The sequence below is a fragment of the Chlorocebus sabaeus genome, chromosome 3, assembly GCF_047675955.1.
Source record: "Chlorocebus sabaeus isolate Y175 chromosome 3, mChlSab1.0.hap1, whole genome shotgun sequence".
NCBI classification, from domain to species: domain Eukaryota; kingdom Metazoa; phylum Chordata; class Mammalia; order Primates; family Cercopithecidae; genus Chlorocebus; species Chlorocebus sabaeus.
In genome coordinates, this window is record NC_132906.1 from 77,302,892 (window position 1) to 77,326,210 (window position 23,319).

General features: G+C 44.1%; 1 protein-coding gene across 2 annotated transcripts in view; it reads right to left on the reverse strand.

Moving 5' to 3' along the window:
• The window catches only part of ABCC4 (ATP binding cassette subfamily C member 4 (PEL blood group)), a 292,733-nt gene that overhangs the window by 205,019 nt on the left and 64,395 nt on the right, over positions 1-23,319 (reverse strand). Inside the window, exon 4 of one of the 2 annotated variants that reach the window (XM_007960695.3) lies at positions 18,905-19,129. The exons of the other annotated variant lie outside the window; for it this stretch is intronic. Coding sequence (XP_007958886.3) covers positions 18,905-19,129 — 225 coding nt within the window. The remainder of the gene's footprint in view (positions 1-18,904; positions 19,130-23,319) is intronic. 2 annotated transcript variants of the gene reach the window in all.

Consider the following 23,319-nt stretch of genomic DNA (forward strand, 5'->3'; position numbering starts at 1 on the left):
CACAGCTCACTGTAGCCTCCACCTCTGGGGTCCAAGCAATCCTCCTGTCTCAGCCTCCCAAGTAATAGACTACAGGCGTGTGCCGCAATGCTCCCGCCTTGACCTCTCAAAGTTTTAGGATTAGAGGCGTGAGCCACTGTGTTTGGCATCCATCATCATTTTCTTAAAATCTTTTTTATCATGTTTCTCTTCCTTTTTTTTTTTTTTTTTTTTTTTTTTTTTGAGACAGAGTTTCACTCTTGTTGCCCAGGCTAGAGTACAAAGGCATGCGTGATCTTGGCTCATTGCAACCTCCACCTTCCGGGTTCAAGAGATTCACCTACCTTAGCCTCCCAAGTAGCTGGGATTACAGGCATGTGCCATCTTGCCTGGCTAATTTTTTTTATTTATTTATTTTTAGTAGAGACAGGGTTTCACCATGTTGGTCAGGCGGGTCTCGAACTCCTGATCTCAAGTGATACAGCTGCCTCAGCCTTGCAAAGTACTGGGATTACAGGTGTGAGCCAATGCACCCAGCCTGCTTTCTACTTCTAATAGAAAATTATAAGAAACAAATAAGAAGTGTGTTTATAATGTAGCTTCTCAAATACGACATGTTTCATGTGCCCTCTTTCAGACCAAAAATACTTGGAGGAAGCAATCTGCACTCTACAGACTCACCATAATTTCACTAAGAATCGGTCAAAATGAAAATATATTACATATGTGATTTTCCTTTTTTCCTAATGTTGTGTATTTATCAAAGTATTGACCTTGAGTCGGCCAGATATTCAGTAATCCTAAAGTAACAGTGCACAATACTATAATACTGCAAAATTCATTCCATCATTCATTCCCTTTTCAAAGATTATCTTTGAAGCTTTAAGAAAATGAAGAGATTTGTGCAGCAGGAAAAAAAGTGACAGATGTCAGAAAACGTCTTACTAATGACTTCTTCACTAACACACATTTTTACAAGCAAACGTACCAAATGCAGTAATGCCTTCATCTCTTTCAGTGATGAGGATAAAGGAATTAGGAGAAAAATGCAGAGAGAGAGGAGGGACAGACACTCTTTACCAAGGTACCTCCTTCCCACTTTCTCGACTCGATGATAAGCATATCAAATAGCAGCCCTGTGCCCATAGCTATTACCCCCAGGAGAGACCCAAGAGAGAAAATGACCCTGTTCCTTCGGCTAATGGGTTCCAGAGGTGGTAGAAAGCAGAAGATGAGAACTTCACCCACACCAGGACACAGGCGAGAAGAATTTGGTCAGAGCAAGAAGCCAGAAAAGGGTAGAATCTCTGAAATTCTTTCCTTTTCCACTACAGCTGAATAAATATGCAGTACCACAGCTGAGGATCAGGGTGAGGCAGAAGTTTTTCACTAAATGCTGAGAAAATGTATGACATAAACTCCAAAATTAAATGTATCTGAGGACACGATGCGAAGTGAGATAAGCCACTCACCAAAGGACAAATATGGTATGATCCCACTTGGATGAGGTCCCTTCAGTAGTCAGATTATTACAGACAGAAAGTAAAATGGAGGACGCCAGAGGATGACAGGCAAGAGCCACTACACCTTGCAAAAATTACAAATTTTATGTGATAGATATTTTTTTGAGACAGGGTCTCACTCCAGTGCCCAGGATGGAGTGCAGTGGCACAATCATGGCTCACTTAAGCCTCGACTTCCTGGGCTCAGGTAATCCTCCCACCTCAACCTCCCAAGTAGCTGAGACTACTGGTGCACACCACCATGCCTGGCTGATTTTTGTGGGTTTTTTTTTTTTTTTTTTTTTGTAGGAACAGCGTTTCACTATGTTGTCCAGGCTGGTCTTGAACTCCTGGGATCAAGTGATCCGGCCATCTCAGCCTCCCAAAGTATTGGGATTACAGGTGTGAGCCACCATGCCTGACCGTTATGTATATTTTACCACAATTTTTAAAAATTTTTAACAGAAAAAGATTAAAAACAAATCAATTATGTTTGAAGGCCTGAAAGTAAATAACCACAAAATACAAATTCTAAACCTAGAGAAATATCTTTTTTAAAAAAAGAGAAATAAAAACATTTTCAGGGCAATGAAAAAATTTAAAAATTTGCTATAACAGGATGTCTTAGAAGGTAGAAAAAACAGAAGAAAGCTAAAATTTAAAAACTGAATTAATTAACTTTTTTTTTTTTTTTTTTTTTTTTTTTTTTTTTTTTTTTTTTTTTTGAGACGGAGTCTCGCTCTGCCGCCCAGGCTGGAGTGCAGTGGCCGGATCTCAGCTCACTGCAAGCTCCGCCTCCCGGGTTCACGCCATTCTCCTGCCTCAGCCTCCCGAGTAGCTGGGACTACAGGCGCCCGCCACCTCGCCCGGCTAGTTTTTTGTATTTTTTAGTAGAGACGGGGTTTCACCATGTTAACCAGGATGGTCTCGATCTCCTGACCTCGTGATCCGCCCGTCTCAGCCTCCCAAAGTGCTGGGATTACAGGCTTGAGCCACCGCGCCCGGCCCAAATTAACATTTTTAAAAACTAAATCATCAGCCATGATTTCAACAGTTAAGTCCTGGGGAAAGGAATGCAGAGCCTCATGCGGCCCTTTCCCTTCCAAGGAAGCCACGTCCGGCCTCCCTCTCCACACCTGTTGTTCCCTTAGCCATCCTCCAGCACAGAAACTTCCCTGGGGCACAAATTAAATACACAGATTTCCAGACCCTTTCCCTAGAAATTCTGAAATAGCAGGTCAGGCCAGGGATGGGCCCGGGATTGGGGTTTTTGTTAAGCACACAGGTGACAGATGGCAGATGCTGGAGCCCCCCCGTCTAGCATATGCCCTTACCCTGCATCTATTCAGTAAGGAAGTTAATCAGGCATTTCCTGCAGACCACATGGCCACACCCTGTACTGTACACTTGGAGCTCCCAGCTCCACGGCTCATAAACATCTGGGCTATTCAACTAGCAGAGAGAGTGGGCTCTGGCCACGGCTAAGTGGCTTATGCCATAACAGCCCACTCCTCTGCCCGAGAACTGTACAACACTAGGAGGCAGATGCTTCCAGACACCAAGCATTGCCTTGGCTCTGAGCCAGGACACCACATTCCGCCTGTGGCAGTGAACTGAAGTCCAAACACAGCACAGCAGCCCTGCCGAGCAAAGGGCCGGAGGTCAGAGCTTGGGTTAGTTAAAGCCACTGGCATCTGCATGGCCCTGGACAGTAAGGAGGTATCAGAAGGGAAGGGCCCCAGAAGGCTATGGGGTGGGGGTGCTGCAAGTCCTTGGCTGACGCGCAGGCACAGGTCAAGGCCACCCAAGCCTCAACAGAGAGCTAGTGCTAAGGAGGAGTGAGCTGAACAGAGATACTGAAGGTCAAGTTGAGGTGAGGTACTGAAATTCTCACCGGACCAGGGTGCAGAAACCTCATTTACATATCATGAACACACCCAGCATACAGTTCAAACACCAGAGAGACCACGTCTTAGAATTCAAGAGCACTATTCAGAAAAATACTTCTCAAACAGGGCAATTTTGCCCCCCAGGAGAGATTTGGCAATGACTGGTGGCACTACTGGTGGTTACAACTAGAGGGACGCTTTCTAGTGGGTAGAGGCCACAGATGCTGTGCAACATCTTACGTTGCATGGAACAGCCTCTCCATCCCCAAAAAGAATTACTTAGCCCTAAATGTCAAGTGCTACTCAGGTTGAGAAACTCTACACTAAAAAAGAGTTAACTCTAAACTTGCCCAAGAAAAAACAAGCACTACCTAACAAGGCCCGCAAATGGCACATGGTTTGAATCTTGAGTCCCAGCAAGTTAGAGAAGCTTGGAAAACACCTTAAAATTTCCAAAGTTCTGCCCTAACAAAGCATAAAAAACAGGCCTATGAGTTCAGCCAGTTAATATGCTATTAGAGTAACATTCAATACTTTTTAGAATTATCAGAAGTCAGATATAAAATATATCATCCAAAATGTCCAGAATAAAAAAATCTTACACATACAAGAAAGAAAATTTAACTCAGGGCAATAAAGAAAGCAGCGTTTATAATAAAAACCAAACCCCTCGAATATATAAATAATAAAAGCAAATCCAAGTAGCACAAACATTAGATTTTAAGATTTACAGAAACAAGTATAAATGTACTCAAAGGGTTAATATGTTCAAAGAAACTGAGGGAAAATATGAGTAAAGAGATAGAGATTTTCAGCAAAAAAAAGTGTAGTGTGTGTTTGTTTGTTTGGTTTTTGGGAAAGAGTCTCACTTTGTCACCCAGGCTGGAGTACAGTGGTGTGATCTCAGCTCACTGCAACTTCCGCCTCCCAGGTTCAAGTGATTCTCTTGCCTCAGCCTCCCGAGTAGCTGGGATTACAGGCGCCCAACACCACACCCAGCTAAATTCTGTATTTTTAGTAGAGACAGGGTTTCACCATGTTGGCCAGGCTGGTCTCAAACTCCTGACCTCATGTGATCTGCCTGCCTCGGCCTCCCAAAGTGTTGGGATTACAGGCCACCATGCCTGGCCGGTGTAAAATATTTTAAAAAGAACCCAATAAACACTCTAGAGCTGCAATACTGAAATGAGAAAGAAAGAAGAAAAAAAAAAAAAATCACTGGCTGAGCTTACTAGCAGCTTAAAACATAGAGAAGATTGAATAAAAGTGAAAAAGACTCACTGTCCTGTAAGACAATCTCAAATAGTTTAATATATATGTAATAGGAGTCCAAGAAAAACAAGAGTGTGAGAATAAGTCAAAAAAAGTGATATAATGGTTAAATATTTCCTTAACTTTACAGTAATAAAACAAATCAAATCAAAGATCCAAGAAGCTCACCAAACTCCGAGAAGCATAAATACCAAGTAAATTATACCTAGGATCATTATCAAACCTCTAGAAAATCAGTATCAAAGAGGTAAAAAAAGAAAAAAAACATAGGAACATTACATACAAGGTAATAAAGATACAACTGATGGCTAACTTCTTAGCAGAAAGAACGAAGGCCAGTTGACAATGGAACACCTTTGAGGGGAGAGGGGCAGACACCACCAGCTATCACCCAGAATTCAACATCCAGCAACCATGTGCTTCAAAAGAAAAAAAAAATTGTCCAGATTAAAGAACAAAATGAGAGAATTCATCACCAGCAGACTTGTACTATAAGAAATGTTGGCCAGGCATGGTGACTCACGCCTGTAATCCCAGCACTTTGGGAAGCCAAGACAGACGGATCACTTGAGGTCAGGAGTTCAGGACCAGCCTGGGCAACATAGCAAAACCCCATCTCTACTAAAAATACAAAATTTAGCCAGGTGTGGTGTCACACGCCTATAATCCCAGCTACTCGGGAGGCTGAGGCAGGAGAATCACTTGAATCTGGGAGGCGGAGGTTGCAGTGAGCCGAGGTTGTGCCACTGCACTCCAGTCTGGGTGACAGAGCGAGACTCTGTCTCAAAAAAAAAAAAAAAAAGAAAAGACAAGAAAGAAATGCTAATAGATGTTTTACACGCTGAAAAGAAATTATATCAAATGGAAACCTGGAGCTAAGGGAAGGAATGAAGAGCACCAGAAATAGCACTTCAGTGGGTAATTTAAAAACTATTTTTTTTTCTTCTTTTTCTTCTTTTAAATTGCGGAAAGACAAATGAATAATTAAAGCACAAATATTGTACGGTGGTGAAAGTGAGGGGATATTAAATACAAATAAACCTTAAGCACAAATGAATCCAGTAAGAAACTTTTAAATACCAGTGAATCCAGTAAGTCAGGATGCAAAAAGTTCATGACTAAAGAGAAAAAGAGACAAACTCTCATAACTGGAGATTTTAACTTCTCTCCCTTCTTCTCTCCCTTCTTCTCTCCCTCTCTCCCACTGTCCCTCTCCCCCACTGTCCCTCTCCCCCACTGTCCCTCTCCCCAACTGTCTCTCTCCCCCACTGTCTCTCTCTCCCCCCCACTGTCTCTCTCTCTCCCTCTCCCCCACTGTCTCTCTCCCACACTCTCTCTCTCTCCCTCTCCCCCACTGTCCCTCTCCCCCACTGTCCCTCTCCCCCACTGTCCCTCTCCCCCACCGTCTCTCTCCCCCACTCTCTCTCTCTCTCCCCCACTGTCTCTCTCTCTCCCTCTCCCCCACTGTCTCTCTCCCCCACTGTCTCTCTCTCTCCCCCACTGTCTCTCTCTCCCTCTCCCCCACTGTCTCTCTCTCTCCCCCACTGTCTCTCTCTCTCCCCCACTGTCTCTCTCTCCCTCTCCCCCACTGTCTCTCCCCCACTGTCTCTCCCTCTCCCCCACTGTCTCTCCCTCTCCCCCACTGTCTCTCCCTCTCCCCCACTGTCTCTCTCTCTCCCCCACTGTCTCTCTCCCCCACTGTCTCTCTCTCTCCCCCACTGTCTCTCTCTCCCTCTCCCCCACTGTCTCCCTCTCTCCCCCACTGTCCCTCTCCCCCACCGTCTCTCTCCCCCACTGTCTCTCTCTCTCCCCCACTGTCTCTCTCTCTCCCCCACTGTCTCTCTCTCTCCCTCTCCCCCACTGTCTCTCTCCCCCACTGTCTCTCTCTCTCCCCCACTGTCTCTCTCTCCCTCTCCCCCACTGTCTCTCTCTCTCCCCCACTGTCTCTCTCTCCCTCTCCCCCACTGTCTCTCTCTCCCTCTCCCCCACTGTCTCTCCCTCTCCCCCACTGTCCCTCCCTCTCCCCCACTGTCTCTCCCTCTCCCCCACTGTCTCTCCCTCTCCCCCACTGTCTCTCCCTCTCCCCCACTGTCTCTCCCTCCCACTGTCTCTCCCTCTCCCCCACTGTCTCTCCCTCTCCCCCACTGTCTCTCTCTCCCACTGTCTCTCCCTCTCCCCCACTGTCTCTCCCTCTCCCCCACTGTCTCTCTCTCCCACTGTCTCTCCCTCTACCCCACTGTCTCTCTCTCCCCCCCACTGTCTCTCTCTCTCCCCCACTGTCTCTCCCTCTCCCCCACTGTCTCTCTCTCTCCCCCACTGTCTCTCCCTCTCCCCCACTGTCTCTCTCTCTCCCCTACTGTCTCTCTCCCCCACTGTCTCTCCCTCTCCCCCACTGTCTCTCTCCCCCACTGTCTCTCTCCCCCACTGTCTCTCTCTCTCCCCCACTGTCTCTCCCTCTCCCCCACTGTCTCTCTCCCCCACTGTCTCACCCTCTCCCCCACTGTCTCTCCCTCTCCCCCACTGTCTCTCCCTCTCCCCCACTGTCTCTCTCGCCCACTGTCTCTCCCTCTCCCCCACTGTCTCTCCCTCTCCCCCACTGTCTCTCCCTCTCCCCCACTGTCTCTCTCTCTCCCCCACTGTCTCTCCCTCTCCCCCACTGTCTCTCCCTCTCCCCCACTGTCTCTCTCCCACTGTCTCTCCCTCTCCCCCACTGTCTCTCCCTCTCCCCCACTGTCTCTCCCTCTCCCCCACTGTCTCTCTCCCCCACTGTCTCTCCCTCTCCCCCACTGTCTCTCCCTCTCCCCCACTGTCTCTCTCCCCCACTGTCTCTCCCTCTCCCCCACTGTCTCTCCCTCTCCCCCACTGTCTCTCCCTCTCCCCCACTGTCTCTCTCCCCCACTGTCTCTCCCTCTCCCCCACTGTCTCTCTCCCCCACTGTCTCTCCCTCTCCCCCACTGTCTCTCCCTCTCCCCCACTGTCTCTCTCCCCCACTGTCTCTCTCTCTCCCCCACTGTCTCTCCCTCACCCCCACTGTCTCTCCCTCTCCCCCACTGTCTCTCCCTCTCCCCCACTGTCTCCCTCTCTCCCCCACTGTCTCTCTCTCTCCCTCTCCCCCACTGTCTCTCTCTCTCCCCCACTGTCTCTCTTTCTCCCTCTCCCCCACTGTCTCTCTCTCTCCCCCACTGTCTCTCTCTCCCTCTCCCCCACTGTCTCTCTCTCTCCCCCACTGTCTCTCTCTCTCCCCCACTATCTCTCTCTCCCTCTCCCCCACTGTCTCTCTCTCTCCCCCACTGTCTCTCCCTCACCCCCACTGTCTCTCCCTCTCCCCCACTGTCTCTCCCTCTCCCCCACTGTCTCCCTCTCTCCCCCACTGTCTCTCCCTCTCCCCCACTGTCTCCCTCTCTCCCCCACTGTCTCTCCCTCTCCCCCACTGTCTCTCTCCCCCACTGTCTCTCCCTCTCCCTCACTGTCTCTCTCTCCCTCTCCCCCACTGTCTCTCTCTCTCCCCCACTGTCTCTCTCTCCCTCTCCCCCACTGTCTCTCTCTCTCCCCCACTGTCTCTCTCTCTCCCCCACTGTCTCTCCCTCACCCCCACTGTCTCTCCCTCTCCCCCACTGTCTCTCCCTCTCCCCCACTGTCTCTCCCTCTCCCCCACTGTCTCTCCCTCTCCCCCACTGTCTCTCCCTCTCCCCCACTGTCTCTCCCTCTCCCCCACTGTCTCCCTCTCTCCCCCACTGTCTCTCTCTCTCCCTCTCCCCCACTGTCTCTCTCTCTCCCCCACTGTCTCTCTTTCTCCCTCTCCCCCACTGTCTCTCTCTCTCCCTCTCCCCCACTGTCTCTCTCTGTCTCTCTCTCTCTCTCTCTCTCTCTCTCACACACACACACACACACACACACACAGAGTATATTTGTTTCTATCCAAAGGCATGATTATCTAAATAGTTATCCTAAGGAAACAGCCAAAAATTACTGCAACTTAACGCAGTTTAGCAAGGTTTCAGGAAACAAAGCAAAAATACAAAAATAAATTGTATTTCTATATACTAACAACAAATGGTAAGTGAAAATTTAAAATACGATTTATGGCCGGGCACAGTGGCTCACTCCTGTAATCCCAGCACTTTGGGAGGCCAAGAGTGGCTCACTCCTGAAATCCCAGCATTTTGAGAGGCCAAGGTGGGTAGATCACCTGGGGTCAGGAGTTCGAGATCAGCCTGGCCAACATGGTAAAATCCTGTCTCTACTAAAAATACAAAAATTAGTCGGGTGCGGTGGCACACGCCTGTAATCCCAGCTACTCAGGAGGCTGAGGCAGGAGAATTGCTTGAACCCGGGAGGCGGAGGTTGCAGTGAGCCAAGATCATGCCACTGCACTCCAGCTTGGGCAACAGAGCAAGAGTCTGTCTCAAAAAAATTGAATAAATAAATAAAATACCATTTATAACAGCACAAATGATACTTTGAATTACGGCATTCTTTTTAAATGCTAAGGAATAAGAATATAACAAACGATCTTTAAGATCTCTATCCTAATAATTACAAGGAGAGTTAAAGATCTAGGGCTTGGAGTGAGTGGCTCATGCCAGTAATCCCAAAACTTTGGCAGGACGAAACAGGAGAATCAATCGAGTTCAAGAGTTCAAGATCATCCTGGGCAACATAGTGAGACTCCATCTCTACTTAAAAAAAAAAAAAGAAAGAAAGAAATTTATAAAGATCTAGATAACTGAGGAAAAGGTAAATACACCATTTTCTTAGACTGCAAATCTAAATAATGTTAAGATACCCACTCTCTCTAAGTCTATAAATTTAACACAATTCCAATGCATAACCCAACAGTTTCCTGTAAAACTTGAAAAGTTGATTTTAAAGTCAATATGAAAATGCAAAAGACTTAGAATAGCAAAAACAATTATTAAAAAAAAAAAACATGTTGGGTAACTTTCAGTATTTGATTTATAAAGCTATAGTAATTAAGACAATTTGCTATGAAGAAAGAATAGATTCTATCCACCTGACTATTAAAGTAAAACAAAAGAAAATATAGATCAACAAAACAGAATAAAAGATTCAGAAACAGATTCACACATAAATGGCCATTTAATCTATAACATTTTTCCAACTTAATTCAGTGGGGAAATAGTCTTCAACAAGTTGTTATCAGGAAACTGGCTCTGAAAAGTGAATGCACTTCTCTAAGATTTTACAGCTTAGAAAATGATAACACTGAGATGTGAACTCAGGTCTGACTGCTCTGAGTCCGTGATAGCTCTCAGAGTCCACACTCAATCTCTACCCTTGCCAATCCGCCACTAGCAGACTTCATGGAAGCTTCTGCAAAGTGCCTGGACACCTGACTCAACACCTGGGCTCTCCTGCGTATGAGATTCCCAGACCAGAGGGTAGGACACTCGGGCTGGTGAGCAGGTACCATGCTTGAGATTTATACCTACAAGTCCGAAGGAGTTATTTACCAGTGAGGGGGATTAAACCCGCAACCCATATGCTATCTCTGTGAACTGGAAGGTCCTAGTCATAAAGCATAAAATTAAGTTGAACACGCATTTGAGGCCTATTAGTATCACATAGGAGCTTTTAAAATTTCTCTATAGCAATTAATTCAGAATGTTTAAGGGAAGAGTCCAGACACCAGCATTATTTTGAATATTTCCCCTCATAAATACAACAGAGAGCAGTTTGAGGAACCACTGAGCTAAAGCATTTTCTTCCAGTTTGTACCCACACCCCAATGAGGCAAATAAAATTATCAGATGGTGGGACGCATCTGACACTCCTAAATCTTCAGCAGCAGAAATTTCCTCTTGGAAAAATCCAAACAAAACAAGTCCTCCCTCCTTAACTTGCTTCCTTAGCTCAAACTCCAAGCTACGGAAAGTTAACTTGGCTCCTCTTAAGCTATTCCCTAGCAAACCAGAAGACTGACAAATTGTCCCTTGATGAGACTAACGTCTCACAAAATGCCCAGGTACAATTCAAATTCACATCAGAAGTAAAACCAAAAAATGTGGGGGAAAAAGTTTTTGAAGCAAACATTTTAATGTATTATAGACAATGTAAGAAGCACTACTGCTTCATTCTAATTTTGTCAGAAACTTAGAAAATAACATTACAAGAGGGAGTCCAACCAAAGTATCACGTGTGTCCAGGGAGATAACTCTACTTCCACACACAACACACAGTTTCACTTTGACAACACTCTCAAGAGGCTCTCTACGAATCCTCAGAAAGGAAAACTATCTACAGATTAATAGATAAAAGGTTAGTTTGAACCATATGAAATTGCTAGTTTTGTAAAAAGGCCCAAAGGAGTTGAATATATGTAATTTCTTTTTTTTAAAGAAGAGTCATGCTATGTCACCCATGCTGGAGTACAGTGGCATAGATCTCAGCTCACTACAACCTCCGCCTCCTGGGTTCAAGCAATTCTTGTGCCTCAGCCTCCCAAGTAGATGGGATCACAGGCATGCATGACCATGCCAGGCTAATTTTTATATTTTTAGTAGAGACGGGGTTTCACCATGTTGGTCAGGCTGATCTCGAACTCTTAGCCTCAAGTGAGCCACCCACCTCAGCCTCCCAAAGTGTTGGGATTACAGGTGTGAGCCAATGCACCTGGCCCTGAATACTGTAATTTCATACTATTCAGTCTAAATATAAAGCAATACAGAGTCTACAGTAAAATAAAATTCGCTTTAAATAAAAACAAAAGTTCCGTTTTAAAACTATAACCACAACATTGTATGGCTCAGATGCTGACAAAATTTTCTATCAATTGTCTTTCCACAACCACTGAGAAAACCCAGAGGGAGACGGGACAGGAAGACTGGGATGCATTTGGAGAGCTACAGGGGGCTGCAATCTTCTCACCATCGGCACATGATGGTGCATTTATTTTTTTACTTCAGGTTCTACTTATTGCATAGGGTGGCAGACACGACTTGGGAAAGGTGCACAAGCCCAGCCTCTCTGTGCATCATGGGAGGGCACTTTCTACTTCCTACTCAGTCTGTGGCAGAGGAGGCTGTCTGCTGCTCTGACCACTGACCTAAAAATATACCTGACCTGCAGCAATGCCAGAAAAGAGAAGGAAAAGATCAAGGCCATGCACAGTGGCTCACACCTGTAATCCTAGCGCTTTGAGAGGTCAACACAGGCAGATCACCTGAGGTTTGGAGTTCGCAACCAGCCTGGCCAACATGGTGAAACTCCATCTCTGCTAAAAATACAAAAATGCACCACCACGCCTGTAATCCCAGCTACCTGGGAAGCTGGGGCATGGGTATCACTTGAACCCAGGAGGTGGAGGTTGCAGTGAGCTAAGATCATGCCACTGTGCTGTAGCCAGGGCAATAGAGTAAGACTCCGTCTCAAAAAAAAAAAAAAAAAAAAAAAAAAAAAGGCCAGGTGTGGTGGCTCACACCTGTAATCCTGGTACTTTGGGAGGCCAAGGCAGGAGGATCCCTTGAGTCCAGGAGTTCGAGACTGGTCTGGGCAGATACCCTGTCTCAAAAAAAAAAAAAAAAAAAAAAAAAAGAAAAGAAAGCAATGGTCAAAAGGAGAGGGCTCTCAAATGACAGGATTAAAAGAAACGGGAATTCTTTCCCAGAAAGATGAAGAGTACCTGATAATATGAACTCTGGATGGAGTATCCAAGAGAATACATACATGTATTCCTGGAGTATCCATTCCCTGGATACAGGGAATATGCCTTTTCCCCCAACTTACAGAATTCTAAAAAGAGAACCACACAGTATCTCTTAAATGGTTAAACAATGCACTTAGGATAATTACAAAAATTTCTCAATACAGAAATCTATAGAAAGCACCCCTTTGAGATATGCTGCATACACATATTCCACATTTTCTTCTAGGACAGACGTGTAATAAATGATAAAGGAAAACTAGGAAGTCTGCAGGGACTCAACACACCTTAAAAGGCAGAAGATAAAGTATAGGGGAAAACCCACTCCCGATATTCAACGTGGGTTCTTTTCTATTTCCCTAATTGTTGGCTGCTCTGAGAAATAAAGAGAAAGAGTACAAAAGAGAGAAATTTTAAAGCTGGGTGTCTGGGGAGACATCACATGTCAGCAGGTTCCGTGATGCTCCCTGAGTCGTAAAACCAACAAGTTTTTATTAGCGATTTTCAAAAGGGGAGGGAGTGTACAAATAGGGTGTGGGTCACAGAGATCATGTGCTTCACAAGGTAATAAAATATCACAAAGCAAATGGCGGCAGAGCGAGATCACAGGACCACAGGATGGGGTGAAATTAAAATTGCTAATGAAGTTTCAGGCACACATTGTCATTGGCAACATCTTATCGGGAGACAGGGTTTGAGAGCAGACAACCGGTCTAATCAAAATTTATTAGGCACGAATTTCCTCATCCTAATAAGCCTGGGAGCGCTATGGGAGACGGGGGCTTATTTCATCCCTTTATCTACGACTGTAAAAGACAACCATCCCCAAAGCAGCCATTTTAGAGGCCTCCTCTCAGGGACGCATTCTCTTTCTCAGAGATGTTCCTTGCTGAGAAAAAGAATTCAGCAATGTTTCTCCTATTTGCTTTTGAAAGAAGAGAAATATGGCTCTATTCAGCCCGGCTCACTGGCAGTCAGAGTTTAAAGTTATCTCCCTTGTTCCCTGAACATTGCTGTCATCCTGTTCTTTTTTCCAAGGTGCCCAGATTTCATATTGTTCAAACACACATGCTCTACAAACAATCTGCACACACAGTTAACGCAATCATCACAGGGTCCTGAGGCAACATACATCCTCCTCAGCTTACGAAGATGACGGGATTAAGAGATTAAAGACAGGCATAGGAAATCACAAGGTTATTGATTGGGGAAGTGATAAGTGTCCATGAAATCTTCACAATTTATGTTCAGAGACTGCAGTAAAGACAGGCGTAAGAAATTATAAAAGTATTAAATTGGGGAACTAATAAATGTCTGTGAAACCTTCACAATTTACATTCTTCTGCCACATCTTCAGCCGGTCCCTCCATTCAGGGTCCCTGACTTCCCACAACAATGAAGGACAAACAGATACTTTACCTCAAACTGTCCTTCAGAGTAACCCTAAAGAAAGTGAAGATGAGCAGTTTTATCCAGAATAAAAAGTTTCCCCAAACTTACTCAATTCTGCAAAGAAGTCTGCAAACAGCAGAGAGGAGCACCAGCAGGCTCAGGGACTATGGTGGCTTTACCTGGCGTTCAGGACAAGCCAACCCAACATCAAAATCCACAACTCAGAAGCCAGCCCCCTGCAGGAACCACCACGGTTCTTCAAATGAGACACGAAGTCAGGAAATCTCGAGCTAATTAGGCCACAGATCTTCAGGAAGAATATCTATGCCTAACGTATTTTATAATACGAAAGCTGGGATGACAAGCCCATCCTGATTAATGAAACTGTCCTCCATTCCATCATAGGTCTATAGACGTTTAGCATTCAGGCTCAGATCTATCCTGGCCCTAAGCCAAGGTAGGCATGGGCAAATGGGAGATCCAGTCTCACTGGTGGCTGGGGCTAGAGATCTTCAGCTATCCTTAATCCAGGCTCAGTGTGACTAAGGGACTGTCTTCTTCCAACATGGCCCCAACTCATGTGCTCTAAGCTACAGAAGTAACCCCTTGAGACTTGAAGATGGACACATCCTCTGCTTCTGTGTCCCAGATAAAAGTAAAAACAGGAGATAAGGCACTGTCCCCACTGCAGAGGTTATACAAACCCATGCTGGGAATATGACTTGTGACTGACGACATTCTAACATGAGCAAGTACTATTGCCATGAGGAGCCCATATTCTTAATGCCAATCTGTTGACCCCACTTAAAATACAGCCTGTGCTGCACAGTCTCTTTATTTGGTAAAAGTTGTAAGAAATAACACACGGAACCTGAACAAACCACCATGAATCATTTCAACAGACCACCCTTGGAGCCATCAATCCAGATTAAAGCTAGTCATGATTCATAAAAACATCTCATTTAGTTCTCAAGTTAAACAGACAAATTATTAAAGAGTGAGTGGGAATGTAAAATGGTGTGGCCACTGTGAAAAACAGTATGGTGGGTCCTCAAAAAATTAAACATAGAATTACCACATAACCCAGCAACCCTACCTCTAAATATATACTCCAGTGTATTAAAAGCAAGGACTCGGCCAGGTACGATGGCTCATGCCTGTAATCCCAGCACTGTGGGAGGCCGAAGTGAGCAGATCACGAGGTCAGTAGTTTGAGATCAGTCTGGCCAACATGGTGAAACCCTGTCTCTATTAAAAATACAAAAATTAGCCTGGCATGGTGGCAGGTGCCTGTAGTCCCAGCTACTTAGGAGGCTGAGGCAGGAGAATCGCTTGAACCCAGGAGGCAGAGGTTGTAGTGAGCCAAGATCATGCCACTGCACTCCTGCCTGGGAGACAGAGTAAGACTCCGTCTCAAAAATAAAAATAAATGAAAACTAAAAGCAAGGACTCAAAGAGATAATTGTACATTCGTGTTCATAGCAGCAATGTTCACAATAGCTACAAGGCAGAAATAACCCAAATGTCCAGTGGCAGATGAACAGACAAACAAAATGTGGCATATCCAAGTAATGGAATATTATTCACCCTTTCAAAGGAATTAAATTCTGGCATACAATACAGCATAGATAATCCCTGAAGACCTTATGCTCCATGAAGTGAGCCAGGCACAAAATAACAAATACCATAGGATTCTACTTCTATGAAATACCTAGAGTTATCAAATTCATTGAGCTGGAAAGCAGCAGGGTGATAACTGTGGAGAAGGGAGAGTGGAGAATCAGTGCCTAATGGGTACAGAGTTTCCACCCAGGAAGATGAACAAATTCTGTCGATGGATGGAGGGGTTGGGAGGCACAGTGATGTGAATGTACTTTATGCCAAGGAACTATTGTACACTTCAAAAGAGTTAAAATGGTAAATTTTGTATTATGCATATTTTACTACAATAAGAAAAAAAAATAATGATGAAAAAGCCTAAAGTAATTTTACCAAAGCTGTGAAAAAGTAAATAAATGACAAGTCATTTGCAGACATCCCACAAGCTCATTCAACACTAAATGACGACGATGGGCTCGGCAGTCATTCCATTTGCAACACCCAACCTGATTTCTGCCAGACCGGGAATTAGGATGTGGGGCCTCAGTGGAAAGTGCCAGCGTTGCAGAGGGACCTTTCAGAGCCCTGCTGCAGAGCCAGCCTCTGCCCCACGGAAGCAGCCCACAGGTGAGGAGGAAGTGTCTTATTTCTTCACCTGGGCATGTTTCCACATACAAGACAGGACACGAGGATATTCATCTTTCCCACATTTCTGGGATTTCAGGTTAAGTCTTATAGTTTAACCCAAGAAATTTTTGACTTTGTAAAGAGACAATACTTCTAAGATAATCAAGTTGGTAAATTAATACCTTTGGGAGATGTTTACGTGCAGGTAAGCAAATTTGCTGAGTTAGATCAGATTTCCCAAAGGCTATTTTCCAAAGCGTTAGTGGAAAAGAGCAAGAAAAGCAGGTGAACAATATCTCACTTGTACGAAGAGCTGTGTTTTACTGAACCACTACCTCAAACCGGACTTCATGTAGGGTGTTTTTAAAGTTTGCAAGTGGAGTGTTAGTGAAAATTTTTATGAATGTATTAGATGTATGATCTTGAAAGACAAAAAACTAGCTAATTTATAGAAAAACCTCAGTATTCTTCTCCTAAATGGCAGAAGAGAGTACAGGAGAATAACACAGATGATGGTGCTGCTGATGATGCTGGTGATGGTGGTGGTGGTGGTGGTGGTGAAGACCCCTTGACTAGTGTGTACAAGCCTTGTTATCATTTTCACGTCACACATGAGGAATCTGGGCAAACCTGATACACTGTACCAAAGACACTAAGACATGAGGCCTCCAGGATTCACAGAATTACAAGATCGATTCCCCCATGTCAAAGGAAGACTTGGGGAGGACACCTTATGGAAGCTCCTGATAAGTGACAACGAGGTTAAAGAAGAATATTTTAAATTTAAATGAGCTGGGTGTGGTGGCTCACACCTGTAATCCCTGCACTTTGGGAGGCCAAGATGGGCAGATCACGAGGTCAGGAGTTCAAGACCAGCCTGGCCAACATGGTGAAACCCTGTCTCTACTAAAAACACAAAAATTACTTGGGCGTGGTGGCACATGCCTGTAATCCCAGCTACTCGGCAGGCTGAGGCAGAACTGCTTGAACCCGGGAGGTGGAGGTTGCAGTGAGCAGAGGTTGCAGTGAGCAGAGGTTGCACCACTGCACTCCAGCCTGGGTGACAGCAAGACTTCGTTTAAAAAAAAAAAATTTAAATGGCTTAAAAAAATGGCCCAGGACAAAGAGATATCCAGGACTGATTTAATGACAAGTTCTTTAGCTCTTGACACTAGCATCTCTATGGCAACTTCTTTGTAAAGCAACCAGAAGTCCTACTCCTTCTGTAACAGGCAAGACCACGGCAAACTATGGTATAATTTATGGCATATCTCAATACAAAAGCACAAATAAAATAAGAAAATATCAAATCAGGTCTTATCATTATTACTGCCCTGATGGGAAAGAAAATACAGTCAGCCTTCTGTATGCGTGGGTTCTGCATCCCTGGACTCAACCAACCTGGGGTTGAAAGTATTTGGGGGAAACAAAATAGGTGATTGTGTCTGTACTGAACACACATAGATTTTTTTCTTGTCACTATTCCCTAAACATTTATTTATAATACCTAATATAATGTATATTTACATTATACAACGTACAATTATATAATGTACAATTTACAACGTACATTATATAATGTAAAATTTACAATGTACATTATAACTGTACCCAATGTACACTGTATATTGTACATTATATAATGTATATTTACATTGTATTAGGTATTATAAGTAAGCCAAGATGATTTAAAGTACATGGGAGTACACCCATAAAAAAAAAAAAATCTTGTCCTTTGCAGCCACATGGATGCAGCTGGAGACCATTATCCTAAGCAAATTAACACCGGAACAGAAAACCAAATACCAGATGTTCTCACTTACAAGTGGAAGGTAATCATTGGGTACAGATGGACATAAAGATGAGAACAAAGACACTGCAGACTACAAGAGTGGGGAGACAGGGAACGTGGCAAGGGCTGAAAAACTACCTATCAGGTACCACACTCACGGCCTGGGAGATGGGAGCATCCATACCCCAAACCTCAGCATCATACCACACACCCGTGGAAAAAACGTGCACCTCTACCCCTGAATCTAAAAAAGATGAAATTATTTAAAATAAATAAATAAAATGCCATATATGGGAGGGTATGAATAAGTTATACGCAAATACTATGCCACTTAAGCATCCTCCGATTTTTTGTATCCTCAAGAGGTCCTATAACCAATCCCCCACGAATACCAAGGGACAACTGTTTAATGTAAAACCTTACTTTGAATGAAAACCAACCAGAAAATACAAACACTGTAAGTTCTCTCCAAAATTGTGAAAAACAATCAAAAATTCAAAGTGTTATCCCAAACATCCAACTATTTTCTTAAATACCATTAAAAACAACCACAACTAGATTTAGAATATAAAGAAAGCCTGTATCTGACATGGATTCCATTTACATTTTTCTTCAGTTAAGAAAATTATATGGAATATGACTAAATGGTTCATTTAAAAAATACAAGAATTCTCTTTCTCAAATATATTCTTTTCTCCTAGATTTAATTTCATAGATCCAATTTCACTGAAGTTCACTTCTTAATACAACTGTGATGTAAGTGAAGATTTTAATGAACAACAACAAAAATTTCCATAAATACTACTATGAGATTGAGGCAAAGAAACACTGAAAACCAATTTGATATTTTTAATTAGATTTCATTATAAATTTAGTATTCTGCAACAGCCTGTTATCAAAGGCAGCCGTGCCCTGACAGCAGTAGAAAACTTTCATTATACACTGGAAAATTTTGCATAAAGAAAAAAAACATTGGCCTGATGCAAATAGCAAGCTTCTCTAGTAAGGTGTAAATGATTCTATTTACGGAAGTTTTCTTCTTTTTTCTTTTTTAAGAGACAGGGTCTTGCTCTGTCACCCAGGCTGGAGAGCAGTGGCTATTTATGCAGTATTTAATTTACATAAAACTTTCCCAGAATGCTTCTGATGCTTCAGGTGAGGTACATGTTTAATGCTGAATGTCACTTACCTTCCGATAAATCATATGGCACATGGCTATTCGTAACCTCATCCCAGCACACTGAACGTGATAAAAATATAAGTGATGCAGTATGGCCAAAATGAGCGTGCAAACAGTCAGCACCGTGGCATAGGCGTACGCTGTGTTCAAAGCCACGGAATCCATGGGATCGTAATTTTCAAAATAATTAATAATTTTTCCCAAAAATATGGGCTGGATTACTTTGGCACTTTCCTAAAAGAAGAAAAAAAAAGCCTTTAATTAGACATAAAGACCACACCATTTTTTCTTTTTCTTTTTTCAGATGTTGCTCGCTCTGTCACCCATCCTGGAGTAAAGTGGCACAATCCTAGCTCACAGCAGCCTCGAAATCCCTGACTCAAGCAATCCTCACACCTCAGCCTCCCAAGTAGCTAGGACTACAAGTGCACATCATCATGTAGAGCTTTTTTCTTTTTTTTCTGTCAAGACAGGGTCTCACTATGTTGCCCAGGCTGGTCTTAAACTCCTAGGCTCAAGTGATCCTCCCACCTCAGCCTCCCAAAGTGCTGGGATTACAGATGTGAGCCACCGCACCCAGGCTCATTTTTTCTTAACACAAGTTTTACTTTTATATTTTCAAAGTGCAACATTCATCACTAATCTAAAAGAAAAGCAGAACTGTTCTCTTCTTTAAGACAAGCTGATAGGAGTTTTAACCTGAAGTCAAAATTCTAATTTCAAAGTCAATAAAGTTTTAGTACATTGTGCTTGGTACACTGTGGGTGCTCAGTATGACAAACAGTGCTTTAAAGCACACTTGGCAAACTACCAAATTAAGTCTTGGCCTAAGGTGAATAAGAAAATAAGTGACCAAAGAGAAATAAGGAATTTGCTTACAAATGGACACCCCAGCTCTCACCCCACTTCCTCTAACTCTTGACATCCCAGCCCACAGGAAAGTTGAGAAGGCTCGTGTATGGGAGGCCACCACTCTCGCCATCTTCTTCACTGTTAAGAGCCTTTATGAACGGAGACAATGGCACAAACCCAGATCAGAAAACCAAACTCTCCAATTTTTCCCAATCCAAACTCCACGTGTCAATAGATCTAAGACAACCAAGTCCAGCTTCAGTTGGAGTAGGGAAAAGAGCCAGGCTTGGGAGGATTCCAGGCTCTTGGACCCACAGGACATTGTTTCAATATGTTTCTGCCCCCTACAAGCCTGGATTTGCCCAGAAGAACTGCCACACTGGCTCAGGTAGGTGCAGAGTCAAAAATTAAACCCACCAGAAATTGACCTCAAAGGTAATGTCATCAGTAGTTCTCTATAATCAGTCATACTTTGAAGGTCCTGGTTTTGAAGCAATATTAATAATCATCTATTCCCCAAGGCAAAATTAAAACCCCACACCAATGAGCTGGGAGGCATGAGGGCTGACCTTCTGAACAAGACATAGGGAATGCAATGTTAACCTCCAAGACTAAGGCAAAGAAACAGCAGAACACAGCTTGAGCCATGGTTTGAGGTAAGCAAAGGAGCTTTCCTTTACTCTCCCTGCCAAATGAGCACTTCACTCCATAACCTACTTCCTCCCTCTAGAAACCCTTATAAGGGACCCTTTTCCCCCATCAAAGAGAACCAAACACTCATTGCAAATCCAGGTCACCAAAGGTAAACATGTAGGCCCTCGACATCATTTCCTCCTGACTTCTCAGAAGACAAAATGCAAAAAGGTTGAACATCTTTTAAGACCTTGACTTTGGAAAACAACTTTTCCTTTTAAGCAATCTCTCCTTCTTAACAAAGACATAATAAACACCTGACAGATTTGCTATTGATAGCTGTTTTTTGTCTATCTTAAGTGAGGGAAGAAGAATCGATAAAAAACAAAAACAAAATTAACACACACTTTCATCCCAAACAACTGGCGCTGGATCAGGATATTTACAGAAGACATTCCCATTCCTCAAATGGGTCATGATATTAAATCCCAACACTCCTGTCCTGTCATGTATACACACACACACACACACACACACACACACACAAACTCACAGACTTCACCAACCACATTGCCTTCCAGGAGGTCATGGAAGTTTTCCCCTATGATACAGAAATCAGAAAATACCATTTAGTTAAAGAATTATGAATAAGATGATCAGATATCAAGAATGCAGAGGCTCACTGTTACGTTTCCAGCATGACTAATCATTCCAGGGGCACTAAGAGTTTATGGAAGAGTCCCCAGTACAATGGGTCATAACACGGACTGTGTAGAGTTTACTGAGATGAAAATCTGGAAGTTTACATCAAGAAGCAAGAAGGCGCATGTATATATATGTAACAAACCTGCATGTTGTGTACATGTACCCTAGAACTTAAAGTATAATAAAAAAAAAAAAATTAGCAAGAAGACCAAACTGTACACATGGGCAGCCCCAGCTCAGGAGTGCCAAGGGGAACCAGGGCCGCAGCAGACACACCTGGGCTATCAGCCAGAAGCTCAGTGCTAACTCTTTGCGTTTCTAAATGTTCCTGAAACTTCTCATGGTCCCTGGGAGTCACTGTTACCTGTTAACACACTTCTCCATTTCAGCCTAGGGTGAGTAGAATTCAAACAGCAAGAGGGATGGCCCCCAGAGGAAATAACAGATGCAATAAACCCAGCAAAAGAGAATGCAAAAGGCAGGCAGGTCACGACCACCTAATTGTCCAGATTTCCCTGCCGAGAGACAGCATTTAATAATCCAGTCAGGTCAACGGGCTCACTGGTGAGTAATGCTGGTTTTTGGTCCACGCGTTTCCACGGACCTCTCCATCCCATATCTTAACCCTCAATTAATAAGAAACAAAACAACTGGGAAAATGCTCAGTATCAAAATTATAACTAACCAAATTTAAACTTTCTAAATATCAGTACCAAGGTCAAAAGTAACTCACATAAATTCTCCATCTTAGAGACCAACCAATCTATGACCTGGTGAAGAGTCTTTTCACAAACAAGCTAAGAATACAGTCCTTACTCCTTCACAGGAATTCTCCTCAACTGTGAAACCACGGAGATTTTTAAGAGTTCAGTAGGATACTTCAGTGTTCCATACTTCAGGTTCTACCGGAGTCCCAGAGTACTTGAAGGCAGATACTTCTCGATGGAGTATTTGGTACTCAGCCTCCTGACATTTGAGCCCCATTCCTTGCTTTCTTGTAGTGACACATTACATGTCTAGGCCCAGTGGGCACGCGGCCTCCATGCTCCTGCTCCCCCATGCACTTCAGATATTCCTTGCCCAACTGCACCGCACCTGATTGCATGGGAAGGAAAGAAAACACAAGAAATGGAAACAAGCTACCAAAGAAGAACATGTTTGAGTGAAAAATACAAGCAGAAAAGAGTGAGCTGTGGAAAAATGAGTAAGCAGTTTGTTTTAGAAATGGGGAAATACAGCCGGGCGCAGTGGCTCCCGCCTGTAATCACAGCACTTTGGGAGGCCAAGGTGGGCAGACCACTTGAGGTCAGGAGTTCAAGACCAGCCTGGCCAACATGGTGAAACCCCATCTCTACTAAAAATACAAAAACTAGCTGGGCATGGTGGCTCGCACCTGTAATCCCAGCTAATGGGGAGGCTGAGGCAGGAGAATCACTTGAATCCAGGAAGTGAGGTTGCAGTGAGCTGAGATGGCGCCATTGCACTCCAGCCTGGGGAACAGCACAAGACTCCATCTCAGAAAAAAAAAAAAAAGAAGAAATGGGGGAACAGGGGACAAAAGTAGGGTTGAGAAAGATCCAGAGATAAGGAAGAAAAAAAGTGAATCTGGGGAAATAATAACCATTAAGACTCCAGATACACCTGAAGTCCTCTCTGAATCAATGCAGTCCTGACTGCATGTTAGAATCACCCGGGAGACTTACAAGCTCACTGATGCCCAGGACTCATCCCCCAGATTTAGGGCCAATTGATCAGGGTGGGGCCTGAGTTCCCCATCCCTGGAAGATTCTGGAGTGTAGAAACCAACGCCTGTACACATCACTATTCTCCTGTCCTGCACTGTCTCTGTGTCCGAGTCTGGAGGGGCTGGAGAACCGCTGTGAATAACTTTTTTGAGATGGAGTTTCACTCTTATTGTCCAGGCTAGAGTGCAGTGGTGCAGTCTCAGCTTACCGCAGCCTCCGCCTCCCAGGTTCACGCCATTCTCCTGCCTCAGCCTCCTGAGTAGCTGGGACTACAGGTGTGTGCCACCCCACCCAACTAATTTTTGGTTTTTTTTAGTAGAGACGGGGTTTCACCATATTGGCCAGGCTGGTCTCCAACTCCTGACCTCATGATCTGCCTGCCTTGGCCTCCCAAAGTGCTGGGATTACAGGCATAAGCCACTGCGCCTGACCCTGAAGAACTTTTAAGACCACAAAGGGCTTTTAATCAGAGCTGCTGCCAAATGTCAG